Genomic DNA, 16,410 nt, shown 5'->3' on the forward strand with positions numbered 1-16,410 from the left:
TATCTATATTGAATCTAGGATATCATGGACCTTATACTTAGCACAAGTTTAGATAGGTTTTTTCTTGGTTAAGGAAGTTTTTTTCTATTGTCTTTAAGCCACAAAATTAACTAACTAACTAACATAGGCGATCTTATTATTATTAGTCTATTTATAATATTATAGAATATTTCTATATACTCAGAGATATTTAAGAAGCTAGTGTAGTGGATTTTTCGCTCAAGGTGTTGGTCGCTTTTTATACTACTTAATTTCATATACCAGAATAACTTGATATTTGGAACCATAGACTAATAACTTCATTAGCTACTTTATAATAGTTGTTATAATACTCGAGTTTTTAATAATACCCTTAAAAGTATATTTAGCAAGAACTGTCTCATATTTAGCCTTAGCTAAGACAATCTGCGTGGAAGTCTCTAATCAAACTCTAAAATTGGAGTTGTGACTATTAATATATCTAGGAAAACAAGAGCATTTATGATTAGGAATTTTAATATCATTAGCGAACTAGAGAATCAAAAGAGTTAGTATAAATGTCAATCATCCTTTCACTCGTATCTATCTTAATGTCTCACAGATATCCAAATCCTCTAACTAATTAATATTGTATATGAGCTAAATATATAGAAAGCGTATAGAATTAAAACCCATCTTATATCACTATATAATATTAATGTAGCCTTGGATTCTAGTGCTAAAATAACTACTACTATCCCTTTATAAGTAATCGTAACCATATTGGCTCACAACAATATATATTAACCTTCTAGTCTAAGTATCTAGGCTAACTATTTTCACGCTTTAATTTAGTTATTAGCTTTTTTATCCCTGCTGATCTACTAGGAATTGGATCCTTCTAGGACAAAGGACTAAAATATAATTTTGCGAGTACGATCACTAGTTAAATCTCCTATCTGATCTAGCTAGAGACGATAAGGTCTATTTGATTGCTTTCTCTAGGAACTAGCGTTATATAGCCTGACGTTAACCCGATCTCTTACTTCCGCCATATTTTCCGAGATAGTTTTATCCGCCGGGGGTTTAATATATGGATGTTAACGTTGGGTACAAAAGATGATTGAAAGAGACTAAAGAGTCAACTTAATATAGCTATTAGATCTAAGTATTATTGGTTAAACGTTGACCTGAGTGGTATATCCAGTACAATCGACAGTGTGGAAACGATGGAGGATTATCGAAACTTGATCTTGAGTTAATTAGAAAGTTCTCGTAAAGCACAAGATACTGTCATAACTCTCCTAGTCTCAAGATTCTATTTTGAACTAAAAGAACTATTCTAAAACATTGCAGCCTCTTTTTGATATCGCGACTTTATCTGCTGTAAAGGTTCTACTAGGAATCTTATCACGGCTTTTAACCAACTTTACCCCGAAGGGTTGACTTATATATCTAGTAATAATATGATAGAAGATTTTAATAGCGTGGATGCGTTTTGTAAATCGTGTGGTAGCTATATTCGCCCGTTATCGTTTCTAGCCCACCATATTGACCATCCAGTGGATCTGTGTTTATAAGTATCGTCAACTAGATGTTAGAGGTTGAGCGGCTTTCTAGAAAGTCTGGCTGTCTTTATTACTAAATAAGGATTGATATCTTCTTTTGATCATAGCAATCACGGACTTCCCAGTTGTATCATATATAGTAGCTGCAATGTTGCGAATAGATTATTACAAAATATGACTAAGCAGTGTAAGTATAAATTATTAATATCGATAAGGGTGTCTAAAAAGGTCTATTTTACCTTAGAATAGAAGACTTAGCCAAATAGATTATATTATATTAGTATAGCCTTGAATCTATACTATAAAGTATAGCTACAAACACTTTTTTATCCTTTACATTCAAAACTCTTTTTACTAGGACACATTCTAAATATCCTCAAACTGAGAATGGGAGATCTCGATCCCAATAGACTTGTTTGAAAGTAGTTGAAACAGAGATCAACTATCTTTAAATCTAAGACACAAGATCTAGTAAATTTGTGTAAAGTAGATGTATATCTTATTATATACTTTTTACGAGAGAGATATGTGTATAATTCTAACGGGAGCTTATCGTGCGTGGCCTTCGTCTAATCAAGATCTGGTACTTTTTAAAGCCTTCTCTAACTTTAGTTAATCAAGCTAATCTCGCCACTAGTAAAACCTATATCCTGATCTTATCTAAGACTTCCTAGCTTTAGAGTATCCTTGGATTTCTGAATCCTATCTCTGTAATCTTTGTATCTCTCTAGAATCAGAAATCTCGACCCTATTTATTAAGGATGATTCATAGTTAGACCTTATACTAGACTACTTTATAAATCGGTGAAGATTACTTAGTGAAGCTCTAGCTGTTGAGAAGTAGTTGTAGAAGCTCCTTGTATAGTGTGTCAAATTATATCGGGAATATCATAATTGATCAATAACAAGAGAACTTATAAATTATTATTCTTACAGTAATATTCAAGATTAGTTTTTAAATCTGTGTTAGGATATCTATCTGCTAGCTTGGCATTAGTCGATGTACCTCTGATGAGCTCGTTTAAATTACAGTAATATTACCTCTGGGCAGTCAAAGAATATTATTGTCGTTTGTTACCATACCAATCACCCACCTACGTCGTGAAATAACAGTGCAATCTTTTCTAACTACATTCTTATAATAAAATACAGCTTTTGACGTTTATATTTCACGAGTGTATTGATGACAAGGTTCATAGATCATACTATATAGCATCGATTGAGTCTACCCTATTGATATTTTCTTTGATCTTATTACTAACCTAATTTGGAACATATTATGGGGAGAGTGATTAGTTTATCCACTAAAGAAAGAAATGATGAGCTTCTTAGAAAAAGGAGAGCAGCCTGAAAGGCCTAAAAACGAAGCACCAGCCATTAAAGTTAATAAGAATCCTACGCCTTGTGTGTACCTTACGTATGCAAGGGCCTCCTTCTTTAAGAAGAGCAAGGGGGACTTTAGAGTTCATATATCCCTATTTTAGTCTCTCATTCCTCGTCTATATTACAATTCTTAGTCATATTTTTGCAACTCCGCTAAATTGATTAATATATTTAAAGGTTTGGGATGACTGGAGACTGAGGTTACTCTGTGATCATGAATAGTCGAAAATAGGGGTATAAATTGGCCAATAACCCGACAAATAATGAACTAAAGCTAATTGATATTAGATTGAACTGTTGCAAATAACCGTGGGTAATCTGAACTTTTTAAAAATAGGTGTATTGCCTCCAGACAAACGATATACTCCGTGTGACTTTTTTTAACCACAGAAGAACCTCAGTCTCCAGTTATTCAAAACCTCTAAACGCCTTAATCAAATTGACTGAATTCGCGCGAATGGAGTTGGCGATCACATCGTACTACCACAATTAGTAGTTTGTGGAGACTAATCCATTAAGAAAAGTTCTATCCTTGAAGGTATTAGCGGCATACCTTTCCTCAATAGGATAGCCTTTATACTAGATTTGTAACAGAGATCATCCTTCGACACAAGCCCACGGATATCAGAATCATAGCAACTATTATACCGCACTTATCTAGGAATGAGGAAGACAAATGTTATTTAAATACTTATCGCCACGTTTTTTAAAGCTAGGAGAAGCTATCAAGTATTATCAAGTAGACGGCGAAGCTTATAGGGGTTCGTGATGTTGATACATAGACGGAGGGCATAGTATTTATAGTGGACGTTCTTAGGCTTGAGCTAGTTGGGAATACAAGTCTCCACCTAACCATTGTTAACTTTCCTAGACTAATCTTAATCGCGGAGTATAAAGAAGATATAAAGATAGTTGAGAACTTAGTAGACTTCTATCTGCAATATTCTCGTACTATTATATAGACTTCGGCACAACCCACTCTAACCCGGACCCAACCCAACCCAACCCAACCCAAAATGGGTTTTGGGTCCATTGCTTCGACCCAACGATGGGTTTTGGGTTATAGCTCATAACCCAAAACCCATTGGGTAACCCATTGGGGCCCCAATATAGTGTAAACCAGACAAACAGACTTCTAGCGTATAACTGCATAATTAATGCATTTTTTGCTTGTAATATTGAGTATTTTACTTACAGCGCTCTTCTAGAAAAAATGGAGAATAAATCAAATAATTGAACCAGGATGTATTTCTCTAATATTGCTCAAAATCATCATCTGCCCTGCTCTTACGCTTCCTCCCTGAGGCCCGTCTCTGAGTTGCAGTCTCTGGTAACTCTGGCTCTGTCACCTCTATATCTATATCTATTAAATGAGGAGATGTCTCTCGCAGTCTATTATCTACTCCTTCTTCCTCTTCATTATCACTAATCAGGTCAAGCTCAGCATCCTCTATATATTCATCGTTCTGCTCCTTCGCTGACTCAATCTCAGCTAGTGTAAAGAACTGCTCAAGCTGCTTTGCCTCAGCATCCTTAATATTGAATCTTGTTGCACATAGAAACAACATAAGCTCCTCGATTGTTTCGGACTTCAGACGACCACGGCGGTAGTGACAAACATCCCGAGCAGTATTGAAGAGCCGTTCGACACCAGCACCAGTTGCTGGAATAGAGAGAATATCGCGAGCAAGTAACGCGATCGCAGGGAAACGAGATTGGTTCTCACGCCAGAATTGAAGAGGTTCAATATCAATTAGATCTAGTAGTATAAATATATTAGTATTATCCTATATAGGGAAGAAATAGATCATAAACATACCACTATCGAGATATTGAGTCATCTCATCACCAGCTGGTTTTGCGGATATCTTGTTACTCTTTAGCATCATGTTCAGTCTAGAACTAGATGATGCTATTGTTGGAGTATTAGTCGATCCTTGATTTATTGTAAGGCGCTCTTGATACGGAATCAATAATTCCTGGAATGATTTCCGGTAGGTATCACGCCAGTGAGGCTCCCAATTATCAGATTGAAAGAACTGAAATCTGCTGTCAGGTGCCAGCATTGTCCCAACTGCATAGATATGTCCTTTGAGATTGTCGGTTTGAGAGTAGTACTCATCAAGTTTCAAGCGACCAGCTATGAGTGCTTTGAGCATGTCTGATTTCCATGGAACACGCTTGCGTTTAAGCAGCGCCTCTGCTTCAAAAAAGTGATCAAAGAGGGCATTGTAAATCTTAAAGACAAGATGTGTGGTGACCTCCTTTGTCTTCGAGAGCTCTGTTGTGTAGTCAAAGAATGGCCGAGTGATTTGTAGAAGATAGTCAATTTGACGCCATTCTTGAGTATCAAGCAACATCTCCTCACAGTCATACTCCTCACAGAAGGGCTGGAAGAAACTACGTAGTCTCTTTGCACGACGAAGCATCAAGAAGGTAGAATTCCACCGAGTCCTTACGTCCTGGATTGGAACAAGCTGGGATCCCTTTTCTTGAAGTCGGAGAAAGGCCGCCTGGCGTTGCGGACTTGCATGGATATACACAGCAAGATAACGGACCTTGTTTAAGGTGTATGAGATCCTCTGTGTCTGGTGCTGAGCATTTGCCTTTGCTGCAGATGACTTCTGGTCAGTCCACTTTGTTTCTGCATTCTCATTTAGAGGGATGGCCTTTAAACGATCAAGGAGCTGGTTCAAACAAAGCTGGATAACATGGGCAAGACAGGGTATTCGGATTACTGTCACATCGCTAGAGAGCGCCTGCTGAATAGCCTCAACCATTGTCTTGTTGTTGGTTGCATTATCAGTTGTGACTCCAAATACCCGATCCTGGATCTTGTGCTCAACTAGAGTTTCAAGGAGTACACCACTTAAATTTAAACCGGTATGGGAGCCATAAAGTGGTTTAAATCCAAGTAGAACCTCTTGGTATACCCAGTTACTGTCAACAAAATAGCCAGTGATAGCCATGAACGCCTGGTTATATGGAGAAGTCCAGCAATCTAATGCGATCGAGATTTTTGCGTCGTTGGGTAGTGTTTGGAGGATAGATTTCTGTGGTTCTATGATCATATCACGTAAACGACGACGTATTGTGGTAGCAGAGGGTATCGGAGGGAGAGATGGTGCAGAGCGGGCTAATCGGAATAGCTTGTGAAATGTTGGATGTTCGATGAGGTGGAATGGAAGTCGATTGAGGGTGAGAAATTGGAGAAGATGCTCTTCCCATGCCGATTGTGAAAAAGGAGCCTCTGGTAAGCCGTGATCCTATGTATCCAGGAGTGTTAGGGAAATCGGATAACTAAATAAAGAGGTAAGGAGATACTACTTTTTGAAGGAACTGGGTAATTTCTCCTTTACCTCCCTGTTGAGCTTTGCGACAGCCTGCTGTCTTTAAATGCTTCAACATTGTTGATGTACCATGATAGCCCTTTCCGCTAGGTGATGGAGAATGGGGATGCTCTAGGATCTTTGAGCAGCGCTTACACATCACCTTTGGCGCACCATCTTTGGTATAGGCAACTTGGTCGAAGTTGCTCCATATGTTTGAATTGCGATTTGAATCCCAGGAAATCTTGCTTTTCTGCCCATAGTCGGTTTGTAGCCACCACTCAACCCATTCTTCATATGCCATATTGTCATAAAGCACATATGCCTTTCTCCGATCGGGGCCAACGCGAGTAAGAGAGTGTGGAATTGGTAGAAGGTTGGAGGGCCGAAGGAAGTCAGTATCAATAGCATCAAAAGGCTCAATTGTGAGCTGGCTACCAGATGGGGTTGGAACTCGAGAAGAGGGTATAAGATAGCTAAGGTTATCTGTATCCGCATCGTAAAGAGTAGGTAAAAAGTCAGAATGCTGGCTTTGGGACATTGCGACCGAAAAGGGGAATACTATAGAGGTAAGGGGGAAAGGCAGAGAGAGTATATACTTACAAGAGAAGGGTATATGAACAGTAAACACCTTAGTCCTATAGTAAAGTAGATAGATCAAAAGGTATAAGCTATAATGTTGTTTGATTGGCTATATAAGCTCTATTTAAATGGGTCTAACCCAAGAGAACCCAACAGGACCCAACAGGACCCATCAAAACCCAAGAGAACCCATTCATAACCCATCGAAACCCAAGAGAACCCATTCATAACCCATTAAAACCCAAGAGGACCCATTCATAACCCACTCCCCCAGAAGATCCCTCAAAAATGTTTCATTTACCCTCCCAGAAGAACTTTTCTAACCGCGGTCAGAGATAATAATATATACACCTACACCCCCCTAGAAGGGCTTTTCTGACCGCGGTCAGAAATAATGACATATACACCTACCTCCCAGAAGTGATTTTCTGACCGCGGTCAGAAAATATAATTCGGAGCACATATAATAAGTTAAATATAAGAGAAGAGAAATATAGCTTTAATATAATATCAATTGTATATAAAATCAAATAAGAATAAGATATTTCTATTTACATTCATAGTTATCCTATAATATATACATACTCCCCTCTACCACAAATATATATTTTCAACAGTCCACAGTCAATAAATGCTTAAATTAATAGAACACCACTATACTACGATTAATGTGAATTTTTATCAGTAATCAATATAATACAAAGCCTATTAGCTTCAAATTCAGGGTAATTACATAAATTTTCCAACTTAATATTGTGATAATGTAGCAATATTTGATGAACAAACCAGAACAGCTGTAAAAAACAGTAATTTATTTGAATGACTTAGCATTGTTATGAACGCCAAGACCTATCTTTTATGCAAAAATGGGTTCAAATGGGTTATTATTGGGTTATTGGGTTTAACCCATTGGGTTTTGGGTTGGGTTGGGTTATAGAGGGCGGAACCCAAAACCCAATGGGTTGGGTTTTGGGTCGGAGACTCCGACCCAAAATGGGTTCTGCCGAAGTCTACTATTATATTTATAGTTATATTGGCTACTAGTAATGTTGATATATAGGGTATTATTTAGCGTATACAATGTTTTAATGAGAATAGTCTTCGAACTATCAGCATAATTACCAAGCTAGATCTCATCAATGCTGATACAGAGACATACATCACTTAGCTTACTAATAATTGCGACTGTACTAAGCTCACTTTTAGATTTTTTATCCTGAAAAACCCTAGCCCTACTGAGCTCAAGGCGGGTATGATTATGAAAGAGCGACACAGAATGGAACTGGCCTATTTTTCTACTAAGCTTTAGAAGAAGTAGAGACTGGACCTTTCTTATGTTGGAGTTAACAAATTATGATGTTTTTTAGAAGAAATCTTGGATAGATATATTGAGCGTGAGCTTCTTAAAGTTTGTGAAAATATATATCACCTTCTCCGGGAGAAAAATAAAGAGCTTGATGAACTTGGACCCAAACGAGATTCTCTAAACCAGATACATATGTTCCTGACAAAGATTAGTATCAACTATTACAATATCATCCAAGCTGGTATTAATGGATTATATGGAGGTTGTGATGCGAGCTTCTTCAAAATCTGAGACAAACAATTCTTAGTTCGTCTTTGTGTTACTATCTATATGGAGAACGAAAAGTTCTTTGACTATATTAGATAGTATAGTGAAAAAAGGAAGATCGTTTTGATGGACCTCCTAGATGGCGGTGAAGAGAGCGGTGGATAGTTTCTTATGACGAAAGAGGGGATGCTTGATTGGATTTGATAGGTATGATTTTCTGTTAGCGAGGGATATTACCGTGATATTTAATTACTGTAGATTTATGATTAAACGAGGGGCTAAGAGCTACCAGGTAACTATAACCAAGCTCTTCTTGCTGAGCTGTTCTATGTGTAGTTATCGCGGTGGGCTTAAATTGCTTGAGAATATATTGTGGTGGTTGTGAAGATTGTTTCTTGTTTTGTGAATGTTGTATTGACGTATGTTATTAAAGATGGGAAGGTTCGTGAAAATATTAGTTGCCTAGTTAGCATTATGCTGGAGGTAAATATCTAAGTAGCGGAATATGAATTTGAAAGAATTCTTGTAGATGAAATATGATAGCTAATCATGTATAATTATTACTATATGGATAATATCTAGAATGTAAGGATTGAAGCCTTTAAGAAAATCATTGAGGACTTTGTGTGTGATGCGATTTAAAATGATTGGGATGGTACTCTTTACTTGTAGAATATAGAAAAACATTGTGTTAGATTGTTGTTATCTTTTAAAAAGCGTGTTATTGTTGATATGAAGGAGTAAGTATGTTCTGAAGTAAAAAGTGACTTGAACGTTTATTACAAGGTTTGTTTTATATGATAGTTAATAGGATATTCTCTAACTATAAAACTAGATTGCTTAGAAGATTTTCGTTAATAATATCTGTTGTCAAGTTATTGAACGATATATTCTTGTTAAGTTAGTTGATGCGTTTAGTCTTATGATGGTCAGCTTCTATTTAGAGGAGGAGCTTATTAATCTAGTAGTTAAGTTTATATAGATTAGCCACCTATGTTCTAAAGCCCATTGGCTTCAAGCCACTCTAGAGCAAAGCCTCTGTGACCTAGTAGGATAAAATGACTTTGGACTACTCCGACGTGGTTTTTTTCTTTACTGGGTTTTCCTACGTTTATTATGCGAATGTAGGAGTAGATGTATATAAATGGCTACTATTTACTGCATGCGTTTGATAGAAAGATCATTTAGCATTATGTGCTGAATGAATATTAATAATAAAAACTAGACTGTAGATAGGTAAGAAGATTATAGTAATTTGAAGAGCTTATTGGAGTTATATTGACTAATGTAAAACTAGCGGATTAGTATCTTAATATGGACTAATATACTTTAGGTGGGGCTCGTGAACTAAAAAGAAAGAGATTTGGAGTTAAAACTGATTTCGAATATTATTATATATACACATCTACTTATCTCTATGTCCTTTTTTAGCCACTGAGTTGGCTTTTTGTATACTGTGTTAAAGCGCAAAGTCATATGATTTGTTTCTACGTGTGGTGGTGCGCTCTTATTTTGGTGCTGTATTTAATCTATCCTATAAAGTCTATTATCTATCGTCTCTTTAAAGTTATGTTTCTAGTCTTTAGTATGGTAATAAGTATTACTCGATAAGAAATAGGTGAATTATATGAGGATCTTGAAACTCTATATATCTGAATGATTATAGAGGTAGATGAAATAGCTTGGGAATATAATATCCTCGCTAATGGGGCTAATTAGGTTCTACTAGCTAGCTATCTCGTTATTCTAGAGATCTTCACATCTTTACAAAAGTCAAATATAGTCAACGATAATCTTTCTAAGAATACTACTAGAAATGCAATCCTCAATACTATTTAAAACCCATCACTCCTAGCCATTTTATATATTCTGTTTGTACTTGGCATGGCAATAATAGGCTAGCTGTTTAACAGATATAGTACTAACTATATATAGCTAATAAACTGGCTATTTATATAAGTCATCCACTAATATCACAGCTAGTCTACATTATACTGACTAATTTATATTATTAGCCCAACCCTTCTAAATACCTTCGCTGGTCTTCTCATAACGGTAATCAATATATGTACTACTCGGCATGATAATATATCTATAATAGCTCTTTTGGCAATTATCACTACTAGACTATCAGCATGTTTGGCATATAGACTTATGATTATCTATAAGAAAAGACTAGGGAGGCTACGAGACTAATATCATCATCGTATAATTTAAAATTACTAAGATATCTTTTTCATAACTCGATATTTATTTTAAAGATATAGCCCTCATCATTATACCCTCGAAATTTTATGACCAATAAATATATTTTATAATATACTCCAAACTACTATTGAAATTAATTACCTATTAATTAAATTATCAGATCCCAATAGGCGAGGGTGTCCCAGTAGTAGGGAATCAGATGCCACATCTGATAATCAGGACTAGCTTGCTATAAAAAGATATGCTTTTAAGATGATTACTTATGTGAATATAGTGTCTCAGCATATTTGGAATTAATAAAGCTTACCTCAAATATATATAAATAAAATGATAACCTAATCTAGGTCACAAAATGCTAACCATATTTTAAGAGATTAGTTAGAATTTTCTTTTAAAGTAGATCCAAAATAGCTTTAAAGTCGCTTATCTTAATTAAAAGATTCCTAACATTATAATAGTTAGCCTCTATCCTAGATAAAGAAACCTAGTCTAATATACTAATACCCAAGTTTGCTAGTGGATATTAGAGGATATTTCTAATATAGCGAGTTAGATATCATCTTATCAATCTTGATATCCTCGTTTTTATATAAGAGAATATTGCTTCTGGTAATATTTCTATATCTAATATCAAGTTGGCTGTGAATATATTAGAGGCCATTTAAAACGCTTCTATATATGCTTATAAGATTAAGCTCTATAAGTCTTATTGCTGGACTTATGCTAACTTAGACAAGATCGATAGTGATTCTATAGTACCTGTAAATAATGTATACTAATCTGTTATTGAGAAATACCTTGATCACTAAATATATATTTATATAAGATATTGGCTATAATGTGTCAAAGCTTTATAGTATTAGTTTAACCTTGATCTTGATAATAAAGACCACTAAATAACTAAAGTAGTTCCCTAGACTAAGCTAGCCACTTATAGATTATTGAACGCTCTAGTTGGTCAGATACTTTATAGAAAGGTAACCAAGGTGAGGAAATCCCAATCTCTTTCTATTAAGTATAAGCTAATTTTCTAATCTCTAAAGAGCTTGACCTACTTTGTTAAAGTGGATATACTTATATCTAGTGATTTTGAAAAGGATATGTTTAATAGTATAAAGGAAGCTGATAGAAAAGAAAAAATGTTACTGACAATTAAATCAGAAAAGCCTTAGGTTAAGTAATTTATATCTCCTATATTTATAATTGTTTATTGTTTAATGTGTGATGTCATATCACTTTCATGTTGTGGGGTAGATCTTGAAGGCTATTACTATATAAGCTAAACTATTTGAGCTATAGAGAATTGTTTTTGGTCGTCTATAAATAAATCAAGTAGTATTTGTCTCGCCTTGATTATTTCTAGTCTTGAATTGTTCCTTGATGCTTGGTCTGATGTTATAAAACTGTTTAAGATATACAGCTGATCACTATTTACGTGATCATTGCGGGCTTAATGGTCCTTCTTCTTATATTTATAAAGCTCTGGTAGATACTAATTTTAGGGAAGATTTCTTTCTAAATCTTCTTTGTACGTTATATCACATACCCATATGTTCTTGGTTGTTATAGGTTAATCAGGTCTTGGAGTTGAGGACTTATTTTTATTTATATTATTTATATTATCCTGTACGTGGTTATTTTACTATTCTAAGACTGCTCTTTAAAAGATATAAGAGATTGTTCGGGAATCCTGTCGTTAATTAATCTATTATTATCCTTGAATATAATTCACCTTAGTTTCCTTGTAGATATTCTAGGCTTATCTTTTGACAACCTTTAACGCCTATATTGATCAATAGGCTAGATAAATACTGGACTACTTCTTCTTTATATTAGAGCTTTATTTCTTGAGTAAGCTCTAGAAATGTTACTATCTAGTCCTCGTAGCTGGTCACTAGTAATTATAAGTGATTTTATTAAAGTGTTAAAATATTATTGACTAGATAAATGACTAGGGAGAAGTAAGTATAAGATTTCTAATGCTATTATCGCTTTCTATATTTTGAAAGCTATTATATAAGGTTTTCCTCTATCTATATCAAGCTCTTGCTGTCTTGAGTTTTTATAGGATATGGCAATATGTCCCTATAACATATCTCTTCCCTTGGTTTTATATTTATCTAATACTAAGATTTTTTATAATTACACTTATAATTCAATTCCTTATAATTCTCTATTAAAATAGTTTATTCTCTGGTTGTGGATCCTCATATGCTATTATAAGCTATAAATTAGCTGCTATAATGAGAAATACTTCAATCAAGATAAAGCTTATATTCCTAAGATTAATGAAAGTATTGCCTAGATAATATATCAATATCTGGCTACTATTAATTAGCTTTGGCTCTTAGATATAGAGTTATCTATTAATAGTTATCTTATAGGCGCCTAGAAAGCAAGAGACACTTAAGTTATTATTATAGCCCCAGAAAGGACAATCTGTCTCTATTTATTAGCAAGCTAGGGCTGTTGATATAGCTGGATTATTATCTTTGATAGCTCTATGGATAGGGCCCCATGATATCAGTAGCTTAATGGACGGTTATGAAAATATTATTCTTATAGCTAGCGATACTGGCCTGGCCGCCGTGATTCCTTATGTTTCGATGTTAATATATGGTTACAATATCTGTATTATGTATATTTGGTGGATTTATTTAATTTGATAGGTTAGAGAGCTTGGTAGGCTATGGCTAACCTCTTTATCTGAAAACTGCTAATTGGGTAGATTTTGCGATCTCATTAGAATATCTTCTTAATGGGCTATTGTAAGATGATGTTTTAGATAATGGCTATGTGAGAAATGGTGGTTTATTAAGTTGAGAATTTCTTCTGATATTCTTTAGATCTTGAATATCTTAATCTATATTGAAGGGCTTTTGTAAGGTTGTGATAATCTATAGTTTGGTCGCTATGATTGAGCTTTACTATATGAAGGTAGTCTGGACTATGATGCTATAATTGTTTTTAAAGCTTTAGGTGAAGTAATAGTAAAGTCGTCTAAGGTTAGGGATGAATATAGCAAGATACTTGTTATGGGTAAATAAGCTTAGTAAGCGATTAATTTTATACTAACTGACTTTTGTTAGTCTCTTCTATTGATACTGTCTGAGATTAAATTTGAGGTGTGGTAGCTTGATATTTATTGAATGACGTGAGTATGGTTGAAATGGAATATTAGTTGTGACTTGATGTGTTAATTCTATGTTATTATTGGGGTTGGCTTCTGGGTAGTTGTTGTAGGGCGAAGTGACGAGGTACTGTGATGATAAAAAATGGTACACATACTAGACTTGTTAGTGACTTGTTTCTGTTTTGATTGGGGCGTGCTGGGAGTTTTATTAGCACTAGGAATCAATATGGTTTTGAACTACAAGTTAGGCTTCTGGGTATTTGTTATAATAAGCTATTTTTATTAATTATTATGTCGAGCTGTATACCTAAGGTCGCTCGATTGAATTATATGAATTTCGATTGACTATTTACTCTAGAAAAAGAAGAATAGCACTATCTAGGCGACACATGAAGTCTAAAGTATGATAGATCCTTATCGATTACTAGAAGCCTCTTTCGTCTGTTTTACATACTCCTTTTTTTATATAGAAAGTGTAGTATACCCTAGGTAGCTGGTCTTGATAGGAGTAAAGAGATTTATCTTTTCTGTCGTCTTCTGGCTCCCTTCAAGCCTATAGTGGATCTCTATTCCTTTATTTTGTGGAAGTGGATTTATAGGTTTGTATTGATCAAATTCTTGGCGCAGATAGTACAACTCGTATCTTAATGTGGAAAATTCCGCTTGAGCGGATTTCATAGCATTTCTGAATTTCTGAGTCTTCTGAGCTCGCTTGACGCAACGTGGCGATACCTTATTATTCTTTTTCCGGCCTTTCGCCTTGCTACATGATGTTAATTGGGGGTCTATTAGGTGTAGAGAGCCTATAGAGTTGTTTTGTTGTTTTGAAGAGGGTTGTTGAGGAGACATGGGATATAAGAACAGTTAAATAGGATCTGAAGTATCTTGAGTAATAATTATTGGAGAGGGCTAGATAGTATATTGGAAAAGAAGTAATGTCACTGTTTCTGAGCTTGACGATGAAGGAAAGGAATATACAAGGAAACTTGTTAGTATGCCAAATGGTCAAGGGGTTACTCAATTGGGGGTAAAGCTTTATGTCACCAAGGGGAAAGTTAAAGAGTGAAGCGTTTATTTTATAAATTATGAGACGCGAATTGCGTTCTAGTTGTATAGCTTTCTTTGAATTTCTAAGCCTTGAATCAGATCAAGCGATAGGTTAACGATGGCGCCCTTTTTTGTAACTATTATTGAAACACAATTGGTTGCTAGCTTCCTTTCTTCTAACTCTCTAAGGCGGATACGGCTCTTTTGAATTGCCAGTTGTAGCTTAGAATCGAACATCACAGTAATAGCTTCATGTTCTACGCCTTTTAAAGTAGCTTTGGAATTAGGAATAGTGAGGGTTGTTCCTTTTTCGAAGCTAATATGTAGAGTTTTCTCGATCTATTTTACAGTCGCATTGAATAAAGCCTTTGCAAGAGCTGGCATCTATGATTCATAGATTTCAAGGCTGAGTAGACAATTAACTGGTCCATTCCAAGGGGGAAATACTGTTGTAACTGATGTCTTCGAAAAGCTCTCTCTATTTGTCTAAATTGAAATTGTCTTGATAGCGCCATAAATTAGTCCGCTGAAAACAGTAGCAATCCCCGTAAGAGAAGCATGCTTGAAAATCTAGTATGTGTTTGTAATATCATCTTGTCCTTTGTTTTGTGGGATGTTTGATATTGGCGCGAAGTATTGATCTGAGTGGTAATATGGTATAGTTGTTGTTGAATCTAATTAGAGGTATAATAAATAAGTAGAGTTTTGAACTTACAATAAACCCTTGCAGTTTCTCTGTTTTCTATAGTATGAGAGTTATTGGGAAGGGGCTATCTAGACTCTGAGCTTACTAGTTCTTTGATTAAAGTAATTGAACGATTGGCCTTAGTATTGTTAATAAGTAAGGATTGAGGGGTGGTGGTCTTATTTGAATTTGAGTATAGTGAGTACCTATAATTGTTATCTGGAGTAATTTGTTTTGCTTGGTTTATTTGCTTTTATTGTTGTCAGTCACTCTTTTTAGGTAATTAAAGAATTTTAAAAGTTTAATGTTTACCATTTAATGAATCATCTTCTTATTTATCGCCTGAGCGAAATGATAAGTTTTTTATTAATAGCTGGTGTCTTATCTTGCCTAGTTTATCAAGAAGCATATCGCGGTGGCCATTATTTATATCTCTGATATGGTCATGGCCAAGTGCGACGACGTATAAGTATATGTCTTAAGGGCCGTATATTTTTTTGACCTGGAGAAGAAAGAGTTGATATTTCTGATGACTGGTAGATTATGGTGGATGATTTAGCAAAAGAAAAGCTTTGGAAACATGGTTAAAGGCTTTGATTCCAAGATACTTGGCAGCGCTAAGACGGTAGGTGGTAGACTCTACTTTATTCTAGGCCTGTGTAGTGGTAAGTGGCTTGTGTGGCGGCCTTTATCTAGTAGGCTTGACTATGATAGGAGAGGTGAAGGAAGATATAGAGGAAAAGATGGAGGGAAAGATAGAGGGAAAGATGGAGGGAAAGATAGAGGGAAAGATGGAGGGAAAGATAAAGGGAAAGATAGGAATGAATAGGTGATATAATACATAGATAAGATAGGTGTAATTTATATGACAAGATCTTATATGATAATAAGAATTTCTAATAGTGTCTTTCTTTATCTATTAACTTTAATATATTCTTGTGTTA

The 16,410-nt window shown here is 35.1% G+C and overlaps 1 protein-coding gene across 1 annotated transcript; it reads left to right on the forward strand.

Moving 5' to 3' along the window:
• Positions 1-1,187: 1,187 nt before the first annotated feature.
• N7506_004251 (Patatin-like serine hydrolase) lies at positions 1,188-1,538 on the forward strand (the record flags this gene model as incomplete). Its single annotated transcript, XM_056953545.1, has 2 exons — positions 1,188-1,215; positions 1,351-1,538. The coding sequence occupies 2 exons, from the start codon at positions 1,188-1,190 to the stop codon at positions 1,536-1,538; spliced, it is 216 nt and encodes a 71-aa protein (XP_056812434.1).
• Positions 1,539-16,410: the final 14,872 nt, after the last annotated feature.

Source organism: Penicillium brevicompactum, assembly GCF_028827555.1.
Source record: "Penicillium brevicompactum strain IBT 35665 chromosome Unknown utg000003l_segment0_segment0, whole genome shotgun sequence".
NCBI classification, from domain to species: domain Eukaryota; kingdom Fungi; phylum Ascomycota; class Eurotiomycetes; order Eurotiales; family Aspergillaceae; genus Penicillium; species Penicillium brevicompactum.